At 39.5% G+C, this 20,601-nt stretch overlaps 1 protein-coding gene across 1 annotated transcript in view; it reads right to left on the bottom strand.

Annotated features, from left to right (window-relative positions):
• Cwh43 (cell wall biogenesis 43 C-terminal homolog) overlaps positions 1-19,013 on the bottom strand; it is a 56,910-nt gene extending 37,897 nt beyond the window's left edge. The window contains exons 1-8 of the mRNA XM_047567451.1: positions 18,786-19,013; positions 16,355-16,546; positions 12,434-12,554; positions 11,640-11,794; positions 9,291-9,492; positions 8,119-8,207; positions 3,594-3,851; positions 1,240-1,365 (exon numbers count right to left, since the gene is read on the bottom strand). Of these exons, the coding sequence (XP_047423407.1) occupies positions 1,240-1,365; positions 3,594-3,851; positions 8,119-8,207; positions 9,291-9,492; positions 11,640-11,794; positions 12,434-12,554; positions 16,355-16,546; positions 18,786-18,828 (1,186 nt within the window). The 5' untranslated portion in view covers positions 18,829-19,013. The remainder of the gene's footprint in view (positions 1-1,239; positions 1,366-3,593; positions 3,852-8,118; positions 8,208-9,290; positions 9,493-11,639; positions 11,795-12,433; positions 12,555-16,354; positions 16,547-18,785) is intronic.
• Between the last annotated feature and the right edge of the window lie 1,588 nt (positions 19,014-20,601).

The following is a 20,601-nucleotide window of genomic DNA, read 5'->3' on the forward strand; positions in this document are numbered from 1 at the left end:
AGCAGGTGCTTGGGGCAGCAAGACTCTTGTGAATGATGTTCTAATAGTGAATGTATCTTGTACACTTCTCAATGCCTACAAAATGCACAACACCAGGAGTAAACCCTAATGCAAACTGCAGACTTCGAGTGATGGAGGACATGTTGACACAACCTTGATTGTGACAAATTTGTCTCTCCAGTTAGTAATTTTCATAGTGGGAATGGCTTATGTGTGCAGAGGCACAGGTATATGGGAATTCTCTGAACCTTCCACTGAATTTTGCTGTAAACCTGAAACTGTTCTAAAAAAATCAAAGTCTATTTTGTAAAAGCTCTGTAAATAAACTTTTCCAAATGCCTGAATTTAATGAATGAATAAAATAATTACAGTTCTTAACAAAAACAGTTACAAACAAAAACTGCCAAATCTTGGTTTTAAAGGACACACCAAAACCTCAGGGACACACACACAAAAAAACTCATCTCCCCTAAATTTAAATATGATCTTTTCAAATTATAATGAAATGTATATGGTTTTTATATAAAAGTCTTATTACTTTGTGAGATATATTTTAAAGATGTTTTGAAAATCTACGTAGTTGTTTTCTCTTTATACTATAGTATTTTGTCTCCTTCAGTAAAGTATCAAGTTCCTGAGCATAGAGACTATTGTTCACATGTCTTTGTATCCTACATGACAATTATTATATCTGTAAGTTGCATACATTCGATATTTTTATTTAATCCAATTCATTTTAAATGAGGCAGATATTGGACAGCGAATTTCATGTTTGAGTCTCTAGTTCAACATTCCAAATATTAACATATTTAATCTCCTTAAAAAAGAGAACAAGAGGGGTTGGGGAAATAGCTCAGTTGGTAGAGTGCTCGCCTCACAAGCACAAGGCCCTGGGTTCAATCCCCAGCACTGCAAAAAAAAAAAAAAAAAGAACAAGAAATGGAGAAAATAGACTCAACTATTATAAAAAAGCATTTTGGACATTGTACCTGTTAAACCATCTTATCTATGTTAGAAGTGAAATAAAACTGGTAAATAGTATTTGTGGTTGAAATGAGATGATATCAGGGACTTGCTTTAAATACTTAATAGAAGGAGAGAAGATAGCTATTAACATCATTAGTAAAATATTGCCAATTGTTGAAGTTAGGTGAAGGGTACATGAGGCTTCATTGCTAATTTCATGACTAAAAATTTGTATAATAAGCATTTTTTAAAAGAATGAGAAACCATACTTACAAAGTGTCATGTATTTTTCACTCTTTCTGAAAAGTATTTTCGGACTGTTTTTTGTTTGAAGAAGAAAGTCAAAGTTTTTCTTAGAACCAAATAACATATTCAGCCCAATAATGAACATCATGGTTCCTGTATAAAAGAGAAAGAATGTATCAAAGGTTAATCTGAAAAATCCTTCCAATGGTAAATTCCAGGAGCCAAAATTTCCTTTAAAAGAACATATCCTGGATATTCAGTTACTGAGTTAATTTATCTCAGTACCTAAACAATTACTCTAGCAGTACTCCAATTAATAGGGGCAATCTTAAGAAATTAGGTAGAATTATAGGAATCAAGCTCTACATGAGAGGATCCAGCCTCTTCCTGATGAGGAATGGCCTTGAATTTCCCATTTCCTAGTTGCTGGGTTGCTATGGTGCTTGTTGCTGACTGTTGACTGGGCAGGAACAGGGGAGCCCAAGAGAAAAGACTCTAAGCAGCAATGGGGGCTCAATTGTTTCCTTGAATGCACCAAGTTGAGAAGCACCGTGGAGCATATATAGTTCTTATTCTTTTTCCTTTTTCTTTTTTTCTTTTTTTTGTACTGGGGATTGAACCCAGAGGTACTTAACCACTGAGCCATGTCCCCAGCCCATTTTTTATATTTTATTTAGAGACAGGATCTCACTAAGTTGCTTAGGGCCTTGATAAATTGCTGAGGCTGGCTTTGAACTCACAATCCTCCTGCCTCTCAGCCTCCCAATCTGCTGGGATTACAGATATTTTAGATATAGTACAAATTCTTTTCAATTGTATTAAAAGTGACTTTGAACATCATCCATGTTCCTTGGTTTATGTGGCCTCACAAATATCATATAACTCTACCAAAAAGTGCTCAGTTGTATGAAGTTGTAATAAGAAGTGTTCTATAATTCCATATAGTAAGCAGGAACCCAAAAGTTAATAAGTCACAACATTCTACAGGGACAGACGTAGGCACAGAATGGCTCTTACTTTCTCATTCTCTTCACCTGGCAGAACCCCAAGCAAGCTGGAGTTAGAGAAAGCAGGGCATTAGGCAGGAAAACAGAGCAGGACAGAGTACACTCACCTGGAAGAAACCAGAGAGATACAAAGTTCAGGAAGCCAAGATTACCGAAGGGCAAATGCAGCACTGTCTGTCTCTAACTTGCGGGAGCTGGGGCATTAACCAGAAATATCAAATTCTCAAAGGCTGTTTCTAAAAGAGAGTATGTTGCTTAATGAATCTTCCAAAGTAACCTGTCCTGACAGACATCTAGTTAGTGAGGTAGGAAAGCTTCTGCCAAGAGGTACAGAGAAACTGGATGTAAATCAGGGGCACAAAGGAGGACAGGGATAAAACAAGGAGAAACCACACCTCCCATGCAACACTTGCCCCACAGAATATTCACAACTATTTATCTCATTTATCTGCAGGGTCTCCCCACTGAACTAAAGTCCCAGGAAGGCAGGGACCCCGGAGTTTTCACCCCCAGCACCTGGCACTGTGTTAGGAACATGGTAGGTACATGAATCAACTCATTTTTTTTTTTAATGAACAAAAGAACAAATGGAAAAATGAATGCACAAATAAATAAGAGCTGGATCCTTATCCCTTCATTTTCTAAGATTTTATTGTGGAAAAACTTGATATGTTTGCCTTAAACTTTAAAATGATCAGCAACATTTAATTTGTGTATACATCAGTAATTTCATTATGACTAGAGACAATTTTTAAAATATTAAACTGAGCTAAGCTTATGAGATTTTAATTTTGCATGGGAGTTCATAACCACAGAAATGGGAAATGCATTTAATCCATGATTTTGGAATTTACCATTTGCACTAAGATAATACCATTTGCACTAAGATAAATTTAAATACACACACAGACATGCATGTGTTTATATTTATTATTATTAAAAATATGATAAATAAAATTCAAGATAACCCAAAAAAACCACAATCCCTAGGTATATTTATGAGCCTTCTACTGAAGCAACTTGGGCATCATAATCATACCTTTTCCTAATACTAATATATCATATAATTACAAGTGTTACACAGTTGATACTTTATTATAGAGTAAATGTTTTTCCCAACCAATTCATTTAAAAGGCCTTCAGAATAATAAACGTTTCTGAAATGCGCTAATGAATTAAGATATTTCCTTTAATTTAAAATTTAGACCTCTTTCAAGGTTTTGTTTCTTTGTTTTTACCAAGAGAATCTATTTTACTAAGAAAGGAAGATCGTCCTGTTTATTTTCCCCAGTCATGTGAAGTGCTAAATCCTGGCAAGTTCTCAGGGATATTTTCCAGCAGATCCTGTAATCCAGACCTTTTAAATGCACTCACCCAAAAGCACATCAGATTTTTCTCTAGCGTAGACACCTCCTGGGACAAACTTAAAAGCTGTGCACCATGCACAGAAAAATATTTCTAGAAGATAAACTACCATGGCAACAGTCATGGTTTCTCCAGGGCTCGTCCCTAAGTTAACCAGGTGTCTAAGCACCTGAGGCCACATGGACCCCGTGAAGACGGCCAGCACACAGCCGGAAACAGCAGCTGCCCACGTGCGCAGGTAAAGGAGACCCGCTGCTGAAGCTGCCCCTGTATGTGAGAGAAAAGGGGAAAGCGTGAGTCCAACGGGAGGGCAATGAAGCTGCTAGGATGACCGGGGACCTTAGGAGTGTACTGCTTCAATCCCCGGACAGATGAGAAACCAGTTCCAGCAAAGTTAATGTATTTGCTCAAGGTCACACAGCCAGTTACTGGCATCACTGGAGATGGAATGCAGGTCTAGTAAGTTTCAGTTCAATGCTATTTCTTCCAGAAAAGCAGGGGGAGGAAAGGAGGAAAAGATAATTGGCATTGTGATCCTACCACCATTAAAAACTAAAATTATCTGCAATACCAAAAATATGCTCGTCAAATTTAACCAGCCAGATATAGAAAAGTCAAAAACATATACAGTTGGTGTGATTTCTAGAACATTTTTGTTGAGATACCTTCTAAAGGAATTTCTAGCTATCTAAATGCTGTCCTTTATCCTAAAATACATACACAGGTTTTTCCAACCACACAGCATCAAAAGATGTGACTTACGATGTAGTAACTCTGCAGTCTGTATCTTATCCAACTATCATGGCAATACAATGGTTCACGGCTTCCCCAGGTTTTGTCCCTGAGTTAAAAGGTGTTAGTGGTTGGGCATCCTGCTTGGTCCACAACAGGCACTTAGCAAATATTAGTTAAGTCACCCAATTCCTGTAAAATTAGCTTTGAAACAGTACTTCAGGTCCAGCCTTCCATGGAACCATCGACACAAGACCTTCCCACAGACAAACGGCATTTTTGAAGCAATTCAATCGCTGTTGTATACCTGGGACCCATCTTTCAATGTATTCACAACAGACTTCACTGCTCAGTGCAGCAACTCCAGGAACAGGAGTGGGGAGCAGAAAGTGGCCCCAGATAGCTTCTTACTGTCCCACGGCTCACATCCATCAACAAGTGCCACTGCCACTATCACAGTGCAATACCATGTGGCTCACGCCCACTTTAAAAAGGAACTTCACTCAGATGACCACGAGAGCCAGATTCCAGAGCCAGATTCATGGAGCTTAACTCTACAGTGAGATGTTCAAATACTTCAAATATAGCCTACAATGGTGATTTTTCATTTTGAAATAAAACAACTATAATGTCTATTTGCTATAGAAATTTGTAAAATTCAGAACTACAAAGAAGTAATTTAGGATCACCTAAGACTGAGAAGGTCACGGTCAATACTCCATGTATTTCTCTTAAGCCTTTTCCTACGAATCCAGAGAAGTATTTTTACATAAATGGAATTATGCCTCACATTAAGAATTAAATGCTGCTTTTTAAGTGATATTATATGAAGACTATTTTCTCATGTTATTAATTTTTCTAAAATACTTTTATGTATACGTAGTACTCCACTGAATAAATATACCACCACACATGTAACCATTTTCCTATCAGCCATTTGTGAAGTATCCAGTGTCAAACATTTAAAAACAATAGTGTGATGATTATCATTCTTTGACAACAAATCTCTTACCACATCTCTGATTACGTCCATAAAACAAATCCCTAGCAGGACAACCTGCGTTAAGGGGCATAAGCATTTTAAAGCTTTTGCTCACGGACAATTGCTGCCCTGAAGGTTGTACTGGGCTTTACCACTTCCAGAAAAGTTGCTGAAATTCCACTCCTTTGAAACGCTGCCAAAGTTATTCCTTTCTAAAACTCTTTACCAAAGTTATGATGATATGACCTTTTATATTGCTCCTGCACAATTATTAGTGAGAGTGAAATTTTCCTGTTTACTAGTTTCCAATGTCTATTCTTATTTATCTTTTTTATTTTTTTGTGTGCCAAAGATTGAACCCAGGGGTGCTTTACCACTAAGCCACATCCCCAGCCCTTTTTATATTTTCTTTTGAGACAGGGTCTCACTAAGTTGCCCAGGGTAAGTTGCTGAGGCTGGCATTGAGCTTGAAATCCTCTTGCCTCAGTCTCCCAAGTTGGTAGGATTATAGGCATGTGCCCTAGCCCCTGGTATTAATATTCATTTAAAAAGAATGAGCCCTAACTTGATATTGGAGTCTAAAGGTGTTAGAAGGACTTGATCATATTTGTCTTACTACAAAGAATTATTAAATTTTCCTTGACAGTTATTGCTTTTATTTTGAATTTAGTTTCTATTTTAAAATAGGTTTTATATTTTTTAATAAACTAAAATTATATTTTTAAGTAAATTATAATTTTGAAGTTCAAGAAGAAATGGTACAGAAAATGGGACATCTGACCCACTAGTTTCCCTTAAGGAAGGCAACCAAAGTTAGCATTTACTTCTCTACACCTTTCCAGAGGGTCTGATGCATATGAAGAGGTACACTGGCAAGCGCATTCCCTTTCCTTTTTGTACACTAGTGGGAGTCTATGATACAAACCATTAGTCACTTTGCCTTGTTCACTTAACTGTATGTATACTTTAACTTGTTTGGGACTAAACCCTTCCAAATAATCCTTCCCAAATCTTTACATCTAAGACATCAAGCAGAATTAATGATAATAGGTACTCTAATAATGTGTCTAAGAACTGACATGGTAATTTTCAATAGATTGAGTTTCATACAAGAGAATTATATGCACACTGGGTAGTGCACTGGGGTCCTATCAGTGCACTAATTACAACTATGCCTTTTTTCTAACATAACTATTAATTATTTTGTTATGTAATTGCTATGAATTTGAAAGTTCCTGTATTTTTGTTTTTATGAAATTCTTTGATCACATCATAATTAATGTCATGCTGTCATCAGCTGAATTAGAAACTTCTATGTATGATGGGAAAATATGATTCATTTCACTACATTCTGCTTTATCATGTGGTTTTTAAAGATGAATCACAATGAAAAGTGGGCACCACCTCCAGATAATTAAATGTAATCTCCCACTTATTTCAGGTGAACATGTGATCAGAAAGGGAAAAGCAGCTCATGAATTATGGCCTGGTTTCCTATATTTAAAATAGCCTATAACTAGAAGCCTTAAATATTTGCCTTTGCAGTCTTTAATACTACTATTTAATACTACAGAGAGACAGCAAAACTAGATTAGGTTTGACTCTCAAAACTAAATTAGGTTTGATCTTACTTACCTGGGAAAATAAGGATAAGACTATACGTTCACCGTTTTTCTATTCTTTATGTTTTTGTGTCCCTTAGTTTTCCTGGGTTCAAAACAAAGCTGGTAACCAATAAGCTCTTTGCTTATATTTTATAAGAAAACGTATGCTTTAAATGCTGAAAAAATTTTTGATGCATTTCATTCTCCTTTTCCAAATTGCATACAGATTAAGAAATTATATACGTTCATTGCAAATTCAGTATTAACAAAGTTATCTGGCCCTCTTCCTCAGGAATCCCATGTAGTAGCTCTCTGAGGAGAATAAGCATTCCTCCTATACACACACCTACTTCCAGAGTCCAGATGGAATGTCTACCAGAAAACACACCAGCAAGTACAAACAGCTCAACGTGACTACAACTTTGCTCACACAACTCCAGGAGGAAGAGGACCTGGCCAACCTCATTAAGTTAGCAGCCCATGTTGATTACACTTGCATTTCCATGCAAGGCTGATGGAGGGCACTGTGATGTGCAGAAATTTACTTATGATACTTTTCATCCCGTGTTTTCTACTACTGATACAGTCTCACAGCCTCAAGGGCATCACTATGAATTGCCTGCTTAATTAATATGTAGAAGAACATCTCACAGAAAGCAAATATAGTATTTGCTCTCTAAAAGAGTAGTGGATTTTTACTTAATGCCAACAATGATTGGTGTACAACCATTCCTGCCATTTAAGGGGAAGGAGGAGGAGTGGCATCATTCAATCATAGGAAAATGATGCAATTCTCCCTCGTGCTCACAGGGACTGAAAGGAGAGTGGGAGAGGGCCACCAACACTGATGATTGTCTTCTCTTATTGTGGCCAACCAAGTAGTATGTGAAGTGTATATTATGTGGTGGTATACAGGATCAAACCCAGAGTGATCTTAATCATGTTTAAATTAAATTTATTAAATTATCCTGTTTTTTAAATTGTTTAATTTTAAAAAAAAATTATGTGGCATGTGCCAGTTCAACAGTCTTCATCAATAATTCTGGAATCATAAAGGGTGTGACTAGGAAGAAATGGTCCAGGACTTTGAAAAAGCACACGTGGACCCCAAAGATGGGTAGAAGAATGGGGAACAAAACTGTCACATGTAAAAGAGAAAAGAAAATGGAGCTTCATTATGGAATCTCCAAAAAAGGGGCAGGTGAATTCCACGTACCTGTAACCCACCAGATTAAACTAGCACTGGGAAACCAGGAACAAGCTGAAAGCATCAACCCACTTGCCAGGCTCAGCAGAACTGCACCTCTGTGAAGAAAAGAAAAGAAAATGCTAGAAGACATTTGATGCTCTTAATATGTCATTGTTTCAAAAACAAAACTGATATATACCTCTTATGTCTAGGTACATCCAAGAGGTAAAACAAGTCTGAAACAACCAATGGGAAATGAAAGCCCATTGGGAGACAACATTATTATGCATGAGGCACGCTGAAGTAATAAAAACTCTGACTTCAGCTAAATGGCATCTGCAGTCTTTCATAGTCAAGGTAAACACAATACTGGAATTTTCTCACACTTATAAATTATAGTCCATACTGATCATGTGACATTTTAAATGACTCTGCCAAAGACCAAAATAAAAAGGCATTGGCAATAGTTTCCATATAGTTTGCCTTTCTTCTTTCTTTTCTCAACCTCAATAATACAGTTGGTGCATTCCTGAGTCAGTGTCAGTTTGATCAATAACTGACAGTTACGTGTTTCTTAAAATAGCTACAAACTATTTTACTCTTTTTCTACTCTGGCAAAAACTTATAGGAGGAGGGGGAAAAAAGAATTTAAATTAGGGGGAAATCAGAAGCAAGAATAGCTATAATACAGTTAAAAATAGTACTTAATACACACTAAGAACTATTTTAAGATTTTTATCTGTGTTATTATTCATTTAATCTTCACAGTTCTGTAAGGCAATTGTTACTATTACGTCCGTCTGGCAGAGAGTACTGGCAGAAAGAGCGTTTTATAATCAAGGCGATGTGGTTTCTCTACCACACGTGCGTGACTGTAACAGGAGGGTCTGGGGGAAACGGGTAGCAATGCTGGACCTTCCCTGCCACCCAGGAGACTCTTTGGTGAGAGGATTTCCTGAAGTGACTGGGCAGAAGCTCTGGGAACCTCTCAGGCACATCCCTTCTGTTGCCTCATCCTCTTTGCCACAGTCCTTCAGTACAGGGGAAATGCCCTTCTGGCTCCCCATCTCCAGAGTTCATGATTATTTCAGGAACCATTGCTGGTATCTAGGGAGAATGGATATGAAACAGCAAAGGAGAAATGTCTTCTGACAGCCAGAACTGCCAATTTCTTGATTGGCTTCCAAACTCAAACTCACCCAAATGGGTTTGGATGTGGCCCTGGGTGGGGATGACCACTCACTGCCCATCTGGAAACAAGTGAGACCTCTCCAAAGACCCAGTGTGTGAGGAACACGAGGCTACCGAAGGCAGCGCCGGCCAGCAGCCGGGTGGTTCTGGAGGGCATGCCTCTGGCCGCCTGGCCCGTCTTCTTCCCCTCGGGCTTGCTGCAGTCACCATCTAGAAGATTTTTAAGATATGAAAAAGGGTCAGTTACATGGAAATTTACCCTCGCTACTTAACAGACTTTCAACCAGGGGGAAATGGTGTCTGGCTTTACAAGGCTTTCTCTAGAAAGGGGAAGACGGAACACGCTACTATGATACAAAGCAGAACGCCTGCAGCTGTTCTGGCAGAGATGATTTCTGGAAGGCTAGATAAGGAATGGTTTAAGGGAAAACAGGTATTTTGAAATATGACAAGTAAAAATGCAGAGAGCTAGCAACATCGTATGAAGTTAACAGAATGAGCAAAAATATACTCTGAAAAAGTGAATGACACATTCAGGGGATAAATGTCATCCAACTGGAGTGAACTGCAGTATATTAGGCTGCTTCCTCCCAACAGGGTGTGTGTGTGCCCAGAGTAATAAGTGTGCATTGACTGGGCAGTTACTATGTGCCAAACCCTCTCCCGAACCTTCTGTAGTAACTCACTCAATCTTTACAACAACTTTAGGAGATTAATACTAATCTCCTTTTACGGATTAGAAAATAGGCCCAGAGAGATCAACTAACTTGTCCAAGATCACAAACATAATAAAAAGAAACAGAGATGGGGACTGGAGCTTAGGCAGTGGACTCCTTAACTGTCATACTGGCATAATTCATGGTGCTGTCACCAAGAGATTCCAGTGCATCACAGCAAAGTCTTCACACACAAAAATGTAACAACCCAAGAAAGGCCAGCAGAGGAGTACCTTTACAGGAACAGAGAGTCTAGTGGACTTTGTGACTGTGAAGCCCTCTGCATCGTAGGAGGTGGTAGGGTCTGCCCAGGAGGCTGGCAGAAGAAAGTGATTCTGATAAGAATGGGATCAGAGGAAGGAGGAGCTGGCTGAAAGCTCTGGTGATGGGGATGGTGTGGGAGGGGTCAGCTAAACTGAGTCTTTGGAGAAAGAGAATCATTCAAACTGAATTTACTGAGTAAAATGCAGTATGGGTGTGACTCCATCCCCAGGACCTAATAACTCTACAAACTGAACAACAACAATAAAGAATAAAAAACACCACATCTGGTACATTCAGAGATCCTGGGGAAGTCAGTGAAGATCTGAGTTCTGGAAATGGGGGCACAGGACAAAAACAGAGGAAGAGATGGATGCCCTGCAAAGGCAAGAGAGAAGGAAACTCAAGTCAGTCCCCTGAAGTCCTGATCATTATCTGGCTGTACCTGAGCAATGTGCTGCCGAATTTGCACACCTACACGTGAGTGTTTTATGCAATATAAAACTTACATTAGAGGAGTAGACTGAGCTCTAAATGTTCTAATGCTAAAGTCACATGACTCATTTACTTGCTTAATTTCCCCCATTTTGTTACCTCTGTTTCATGACAAGATTGGGGCCAGAGGGGAATTAGACAAGCACATTTTGTTCATGCTGAGCCAATATTCTCCACACCTGCCTTAATCTGGGCAACTTCTCCTTATATTTACAAAAGAAAGGTGACTCACTGAAAGTTACACAAAAAGACGAGAGCAAGTTAATTAGAATCCAGTAACGCTCTCCTCTCTTTTCAGTCTCAAGTTGGCCTGTGAAGTAAACTCCCAAGCTGTGTATCTGTATATCCCAAGCAAAGTCAGCTCCAGTAAGAGGCAGGGGATTTGAAAAGTGGTTTGAATGTGCAAGATTTCCTAACTTTTCAAGCTTCAGATTTGGAATTTCAGATTCCTGGGAAAAAACCTAGGTAGTTGCCACTCCCATATATCCAGTAACTTTCCCATATTCCCCAGATATACTGGGGCCAGTGTGAAGGTGGAGGATGGAAAATACCACTCCAGAAGGCCAGTCCAGAGGAAGGAGAGGGAAGACCGTGGAATGTGAGTACAGGTAGAACAGCTGACTCTCCTCTCTCATGGACACTGTGGTACATGGTACATGTTTTTTATTTTCCCTATCTGTACTGTCAAGGAACAGGTGGTCTTCTGCTAGATAACAGCCCAATGGCTTTGTCAGTTACTATTTCAGAATGGGAAAAGCAACTGAAATAGCGATACAGTGCAGAAAACTATTTTTATAAACTTTCTTTTCCTTTTGTATTACATTCATATAGAAAAGGAAAACTCTGCAAGAGAGATGATCCTGAAATACGTTGAAATACACTTACCTGTGCCAATGCGATCAAGTGTGGCTATAGTACTTAATGCCAGTATCACTCTGTTGGACATCTGACAACTCCAGATTGGGTTGAGTGAAGTGTACCATATGCGGAGGACGACAAGAAGAATCTGTCCTAAAATAAATCCCCAGATTCTGTGGTACCTGTAAGTGCAAAAGTATTTTTAAAAACTTTCAAATGGTAATTCAGTGTCCTACGTCCATTGTGAATTTTTTTCATAGAATGAGTATCTGAAATTGTCTTGTTGGTAATATACTTGACTTAGCCTTTATATTGCCCATTACCGAGGCAACTTGTTAAAATTCTTTAATTCTCAAAACATTACTGGGGCACTGTATAGTGATATACAGCTGTAATCCCAGGTACTCCTGAGACTGAGGCAGGAAAATCACAAATCTGAAGCTAACCTGGGTAACTTAGTGAGACCCTGTAACAAAATAAAATAAAAAAGACTGGGGATGCTGCTCAGCAGTAAAGTGTCCCTGTGCTCAATTCCCAGTATGAAAAAATGAAAATGTTATTGAGGCCAGGAGTACAGCTCTGTGGTAGAGCATGTGATTAGCATTTGTGAGGCCTCAGTTCAATTCCTGATACCAAAAAAGAAAAAAAAAAAAGTTATTGAGATTGGTAGCAATTTCCCATTCTAGTTTTGTGAAGAGGAGGCAAAGGAGGCTTCTACAAGGTCATACGAAAAGTAAAAATTGTAACTTGGAACTCCTGGCCCCAAGTTTCCTTTTAGTGACTGCACTTATGTCTACAGGTGCATAAGACACGAATCATACCTTTGCAAACCACTTCCTGACCACCAAGTCACGGTGTGCACTATCAGCGAAGAAGACACACCAAGTGCAAGGACCACCAGCCGAAGTTTGGCATTTGGAGCCTGGAAGGAGGCTAGGCTGCCTACAAAAAAGTAAGGCGAGCTGAGCATTTCCAGCAAGCAAGCATCGCTACTCAATGATCCACATTTGATAAATGTCAGGTCTGATGCTATCTTTATATTTGAGATAGTTAATAAATAATTATATACCCATCTTTTAAATTTTTTTATTAAAATATTGTTCACATGTCATAAAATTCACAACGTTAGAATATAGAACTCGATAGGTTTTAGTGCATCCACAAAGCTGTGCAACTATCACCACTAAGTCCAGAACATTCTCATCATCCCCCACCAAAAACAAAAACAAAAACATATCCATTAGCAGTCACTCCCCATTCGCTCTTCTCCCATGCTCAGCCCCCTAGCAATCGCTAATCTACATTCTGTGTCTTTGGATTTTTCTTATTTGGGGCATTTTGTACAAATAGAATCACACAATACAAGGCCTTTTGTGTCTGACTTCTTTCTCGGAGCATAATGTTTTCATGGTTCATCCATGTTGCAGCATGTATCAGTACTTCATTCCTTTTTATGGCTAAGTAATGTTTCATTGCATGGATATACTGCATTTTGTTTATCCATTCACCAGATGATGGACATTTAGGTTGTTTCCATTTGGGGGCTCTTTTGAATAAAGCTACTATAAACATTTCTGTACAAGTTTCTGTGTTAACATATGCTTTCATTTTTCATGGGTACATGCCAAGGAGTGGAGCTGCTGGGTCATATGATAACTCCGTTTAACATTTTGAGGACCTGCCAAACGGGTTCCCAAACCAGCTGTACTATTTTACATTTCTTACATTTCTGCCAGCGATACATGAAAGTTCCAATTTCCCCACATCCTTGCCAACACTGTTATTGTCGGTCTGTTTATTATGGCCATCCCAAAGGGAGAAAATATTTATGGTCAAAAATAATCTAAGTCAATGAGCAAGAGCTAGTTTCATGGTTAATTAAATAGCATCTGAGGTGCCAGAGGTAAGACTAAATGCAACACTCAGACCTCCTTTGTGGCTATGTAAGAATCCTTTAGGACTCTAAAAACAGAGTTTCTTCCTGTCCAGATGAAGCATTTGAAAGGAAATCATGGTTAACTGCAGCCTCTGTTTAGCATCACTGATGTTCCATCAATGATGTCACCTGGAACAACACCTGGCAGAGACTGGCCTCTTCATCTCAAGTGACTTTCCCTACCTGCTTTCTTAAATGCAGATCTACTTCCACTCAAAGTGATAGGTTTTCATGAAGGGAGGAGGTGAAAAGAGAATATCAGGCAGAAGCATCACAATCAAATACCATAACCACCCCAAACTTACTTATTATTATTTTCCTGATAGTTACTAGAAGTTACTGGAAAGAACTGGACTTTAATAATGAAAAACACTCCCAGTAACTACTCAGTTGGTGACTTTGTAGGTGAGCCCATACCATCAGTACTGAGCAAGGGCGATGAAGGGCACTGATAAGATCACTCCCAAAAAAGCCAACCTGGAGTGGAATGAGAAAATGAATCTTGCAAGGCTGAGACCACGGTGATTCACATAAGGATACTGTATAAGCCAACAGCAGGTGGAATCAGTTGCTATGTACTCAGTTCAGGGTGGAAAACTTCATGGCTATTCTGGAGCTAAAAAATTCATGATCTATAAATTCAACATGTCTTTCAATGCCTTTGGATGCTATCTTTACAAATGGTACAGTTTCTAGGAGTCTTTCCCACTATTCTTCCTGAGTTGTTTTCAAAAACAAAAGTTTTACACCTTCATTGGGAACCACAGAACTCATGCACTGTATTCTGCCTTCTTCAGGGAATGACAGAAAAACAGACAGCAATGTCATAGAGATTCCTGGTACTGCTTCTGAAAAAAGTCACATGACTGTTTTCAGACAGGACCATACAGCATGACTCATGAAGAGATGCCACACACAAATCTCAGACACCTTTACTGAGTTATAACAGGAGGACAAGAAGCCCAAAGTTTTCAACTATGGATCCAACCAGCCTGAAGTAGGGCATTTTTCCTTTGCAAATCTATTCTCCATAACTAATGTTCTTATTTTTTTTACCACCAATACTACTCCAAGCTTTCTAAATATTTATTAATATGGAAAAAACTCAATTCTTTATGAGAGCAAGTATATGTTTAAATTTTTAATTATTTTTTAATGTTACTGGTTTTATGCCTTTATTTTATTTATTTATTTCTATTTATGTGGTGCTGAGGATCGAACCCAGTGCCTAGTGCATGCTAGGCAAGCACTCCGCCTCTGAGCTACAGCCCCAGCCCTAAATTTTAAATTATTTTTTGGCAATGCAATGTATTCAAATTCAGAATTCAAAGGGATAGAGTGCAAACTTCCCTCCCTGATCCTGTCTTTTGGTACCAAATTCTCCACCCTAGTAGCAACTGAAATGCTACCATTTTAAAATCCTTTTGGAGATCTGTAATGCATGTTCAACCAAGTAATAAATATATTTTTATCCAAACATTTTTAAACACAGGTTAACATTCTATAATATGCACTATTTAAAACAATCCTTTCTGAAAATATATTTTGAAGACCAACCCACTTCATTTCATAAATAATAGTCTCTCTGTTGTGCTGCATAGTATTCTATAGTATTCCAAGTTTCATAATCATAATCTATTTAACCTGTTCTTTAGAGATGACACATTATTTCCAGTCTTGCTATCATAAATATCCCTGCAATGATTAAATATCATGTAAGTTTACCATTAGAGTTCCTCTGTAGGATATATTCCTAGAAGTGGAACTCCTGGATAAAAGGTTATACACAGATTTGTAACCTGAACACATACTGCTCAAGTACCCAACACAGAGGTTGTGCCAATTTTCATGCCCAACAGCAATGCAGGAGTCCATGTTTTCTCACCCTTTTGATCCTCTACAGTGAAACTTTTTTCTTGACCAAACAAAACATTATAAATAAATATGTATTGCATAATTTATAGTATTTATATTTTATTATATCTTTAAGAACTGATTATACTTCCTTTCCAGTGACTGAGCATATCTTTTGCTCTTTTTCTAGTGAGTTGGTCTTTTTTCTTAATCATTGGTTGTAGAAACTATATATATATATATATATATACATATATATATATATATATATGAAATTGGATTTTTGAGTAAAAGTTGCAAATTGTTTTCTTGTGCTGCTGTTTGATTGCTTGTATGATATATGTTGTGCATAATTTTTGTGTTTTTTTTTTTTTTATATATACCAGGAATTGAACTCAGGGGTGCTTAACAACTGAGCCACATCCCCAGCTCTTTTTGTATTTTATTTTGAGAGGGGGTCTCACTGAGTTGCTTAGGGTCTCGCTAAGTTGCTGAGGCTGGCTTTGAACTCTCGATCCTTCTGTCTCAGCTTCCCAAACTGCTGGGATTACAGGTGTGTGCCAGCAATCTTTGCATTTCTTATGCAGCATTATTTAACAATCTTTTCCAATCTTTTCTAAATATTGAGTTATAGTTGGAAAGAAAAACATACTGTATTCGAGAGTTGACCTTTCTCCAACACATCCTTATCCTCTTTTCAGTGAGTTTTTTTTTTTTTTTTTTTTTTTTAGGCCTTTCCAATCTGGCAGAAATATCAGAAAATGTAAAAGCACATTGACTCTCAGTCTAGTCTTCCAGTTTTACTAAAACTCTTCTATGGTGGTAGAAAGGGAAAAAAAACTTTGATATTTTTTTTTCATTCAGTCATTTAGCCTGCAATGAACAGTCTACATTATTTCACTTGATTTTTAACTAAAAAGAAAAACCTTAAAGAAACAATTTGAAATCTTACCTACAGTGATGATCCTAAGCAGGGTAAGCATCCACTTCTTCTTAGCCAGCTTCCAGAAAGGAGTCACTGTTAGGAGTGCTGGAGAAAGAAAGGCTATACCAAAAACTTCAAGCCCAGTGAGCTCCAGTGTTTGCAGGGGAAAGTAATAGATCAACGGTGCCAAGCCATGGTAGAGAGACCACGAAACATATCCTATAAAAAAAGTTCAGAAGAGAGTGAGTTATGACTTTGGCATTGTTTCCAACAGTAGCCCTCAACTCCACTCCCACCACCTGCCTCCAGCTTTAATTGGATGCCATAATTGGGTACCAGTAACAGAATTCCTTCCCTACTGGTCAGACCCTGGTTAAGAATGACTTCCTGCTGTCGTGCCCACCCCCACATCCCCTGTTCATTCTTTAATCAAGCCACATTCCTATAGGTGTTTCCTTTAGTAAGTTAAGTCCTCTTATCTGAACCATCTGAGTTGATTCTGGCTTCCTATCAGGACTCTGACTGATAAAATTCCCTTACATAAGTTGACCCATACATATATAATGCTAAATATTTTTTTTTCAAATTGCACTATTTTTTATTGGTTCATAAAGTATTTGTAAAGGTATAAGAAAACATGATGCAGTGTATACCTGTGTACCTACCACCCAGATTAAGAAAAAACAAAAGATTATTACTTTTGAACCTTTGTGTGGCTCTTCCCTAATCCCATCTCCTTTATTCCCCCACAGAGATAGACAGTATCCTGAATCTGAATTTATCATTGCCCTGCTTTTCTTTTTTTTTTTAATTTTTAAATTTGTTCTAATTTGTCGTAAATGACAGTAGAATGCACTTATACATTTTGAAAGATCATACATAAATGGAGTGTAATCTCTCATATTTGTGATTATACATATTGTAGGATCACTTCAGTCATGTAGTAATATATGTACATATATGATGTTAAATATTTTTTAAAAATCAAAAAGAGCAGTTTAACAGCAGGACTCCCTCCTTCCACCCCAAGTACACCTTAAGCTCTGTAGTTAGGCAACAATCATTTTCTTGCTGGTAGACCCTTTTAAACTAGCCTTTAAGAGGTGATGCAGGGTTGCTGACGACCCCCATCTGAAGTCAGTCACACATCTGCCAATGACTGTGGGATCTTGTCCAATAAGGACCATTAACCCTCGTGGGTGCCTACCACGCTCTAGGCTCTGTGCTGTGGATTGACATAAATCATCTTATTCTTCACAACAACCTCATGTCCAATGAGATGGAAACTCTTTCTACTCCCCCTTACAAATGCAAAAACTAATTAAACAAACATGAGACAACACAACATACAAACAAAATCCTGAGACTCGGTTTAATTATGTAAGGTGCATAAGTAGCAAATAGTTGAACGTACTCAAACCCAAGCAATCCGTCTCCACGTTTGCTCTCCACCTACTCTAGGGTTAGGTAATTATGTAAGGTGTATAAGTAGCAAATAGTTGAGTGTACTCAAACCCAAGCAATCTGTCTCCACATTTGCTCTCTAACTACTAGGTGTGGTACATTTCTCCCAAGTTACTTCTCAACTTCCCTTTCTTAATCAGAGACATAGGACTTTAAACCACCTTGCAGAGTTGTTAGGCTTGGATGAGATCAAGTACAGAGTCCTAGCATCAGAGGATCTCACTACATCTCCCAACTTAGAAGATACAAGGTGAGGCAGAAAAACAGAGTCTGAGGCTCTCCTGAGAAATACCAGTTCCCTGAAAATCAGGTTTTCCGGAGGGCTCCTCGCCAGGGCAGAAAGATATTTTTTTGTTAATGAACAGAGAGGTGCTAGCGATTTCCCAAATGTTTATCAGGGTACTCGGATTTAAATCATAAGCTCTGACAGAATTACACTAGCAAGCCCTTGGTGTTTTTTGCAAAACTGGTAACTGAACAAACAAGACTCTAGTCAGATGCTTTTCGCCAAATGCCCAAGTGTACAACCGCCAGCCAGCAAGGCCACTTTGTGCGGGGAGGCAAGACTTAAGGCAGCCCAGTGCTCACCTACAGCCCCTGGGGAAAACCGATGCCCTTTTCCTTGGGAAATCTGAAGTTCAGTACTGGATTGTAGGAAGTTAGAGATGGGAGATGGCGCGAGGCTGTACTGCCCATGCGAATTCAAAGCCAACCCCTAGCGAATTTGCAATCCCAGAGCTGCGTGGGAGCTCGGGAAGCACCGTCTCCCGCTGGCACCTCGCCGGATCCTCTGCTTTGGAACCTCACTTTGGGTCTTGTCTTTTATTCCCATCGGTAGCAAAAGTTCCCAGGGGACGATAAGCATCTCCATTCTGGGCACAGAACGCGCTATTCTCCCTGCCCGAGCTCAGCCAACCGGGCGGAGCGCCGCGGCTCCGGGGAGGTCCAGGGGAGCAGGCACCACCAAAACGCGGCAAGGGCGGCCTTGGCTTACCCAGGAGGGTCTCCAGGAGGATTTCTCTCCACAGGGAGGGCATCGCCGCCACGCCCAGCCGAGCGGCGCTATCTAGAAAAGTCTCGGGGGCCGAGCCGTCGCGCGCGCCCTGCGCTCCCCGCCAGCGAACGCGTCCCCACAGCCCTGCGTCCGAGCTCCACCTCTCCTCCCTGAGACGACTGCCCGCTGGTTCGCCAGTCTTTTGGCCGGCGTGCAGATCCGAGGCGGGGTGGGGCCGGGCTTGTTGGTCCCTTTCCCATCACACCCAACCCAGCCTCCGGGGCCCGACACCACCTGTGCGTCCTGCGCGACTGCGGGCGCCACCGCCTCCTACGCGACTGTAAGGGACACAAGTCACGGTACCGGGACCTTCGGCTGGGACCCAGCCGTAGGGCCCAAAGCAGGTTGCCGGGCCCACTATTGAGGCAGCCGCAGAGGTAGCGCTGCCTGCGTGCAGGAGGGAATAAGCAAGAGCAGTTCCGGATCGGTGGTGCCCTTGTTTGAACCAGTCCTACGAGGATGCGTCACTAGAAGTCAGCGAGGAAGGCTGGGGACCCAGATGGGGCAGCCCGAGCTGGGAAGGGGGCAGATGAGGCAGACAAGGTGCCTAATGCGGCCACGCGGTGCGAACCTCACCTTGGTGTTCGTCTGGCAAAGGCCACTGTCCAGAGGCGTGCGGGTTTGGGCGAGAGTCACCCGTCTGGGCTGCTTTCTCTCACCTTGGTTAGGAAACCCCCAATTAGTTGATTGCATTCTGGAAGAGCTGCCAGATACTTTAGCAGTTGCAGAATTTTCTGACTTATAGAGAAGTTCCACCATTTGTTCAGGGGAGAGAAAACATTGAGAATGTTTTCTCAAATGGGCCTGCCTCCTCAATTTATGAGTAATGGTATTTGAGAGCGTCTATCCCTGAAAAGGTGACAGATGTTTCTAATTCATGGAGCTTGTGAACTAGGCCGGTTATTTCTATTTCAAAAATTGCATCTCAGAATGTCTGGAACTTTTTAAGGAACCTCCTTGAAGTAATTTATTTCAATTCATTTTAATTTTTTAAAAGAGCCTTATCACTTTGGGGAAGTTTGTTCTAAAATTTAACAATGATGGGATGCCTGAAAAGTATGAAATCACTTAAAAGCAATTAGTGCTATACATTCATAACAGTTTTGAGCAGAGTTCCTGATCACTTACTAACCTGTACGTTCAGCCACAAGGAGAGTTATATAGATCAATTTTGAATAGAATGGAGAGTCCAGAAATCACCCTCTCATCTAGGGTCAAGTGATTTTATACAAGCTTACCAATGTAGTCACATGAAGGAAAGAATAATCTTTTCAATATTGATTCTAGGATAAGTATCCTTTATGCAAAGGAAGAGAGTTGAACCCCTACCTCACACCATATACATAATCAACTTCAAATGGATCAAAGCCCAAAATGTCAAACTGTGAAACCATTAAATGAAAACATAGGAGTCACTCTTCATGATGTAGAGTTAGACAATGGATTTTTCCAAAAGCCCAAATGACTAAAGAATTAATAAATTGAACTACATCAGAAATTAAAAGCTTTCCTTTTCTTTTTCTTCAAAGAAAAGGAATGAGCAGCTGTCAATCTCTGCTATAAAAAAAAAAAAAACTAAATAGAGTTGTTTTGAGGTTTAAATAAAGTACTATAAGGCATCCAGTAGTTAGAAAATGACAACTTGTATTATCATCTGTATGCACCCCTGTAATGTCTGACCTAAGCACTTGGTAGGTCTTCAGGACATGTTTGGCAAGTATATTGATAGCATCTTCATCATTCAACCATTTTAACC

This window comes from Sciurus carolinensis, chromosome 10 (assembly GCF_902686445.1).
Source record: "Sciurus carolinensis chromosome 10, mSciCar1.2, whole genome shotgun sequence".
Lineage (NCBI taxonomy): Eukaryota > Metazoa > Chordata > Mammalia > Rodentia > Sciuridae > Sciurus > Sciurus carolinensis.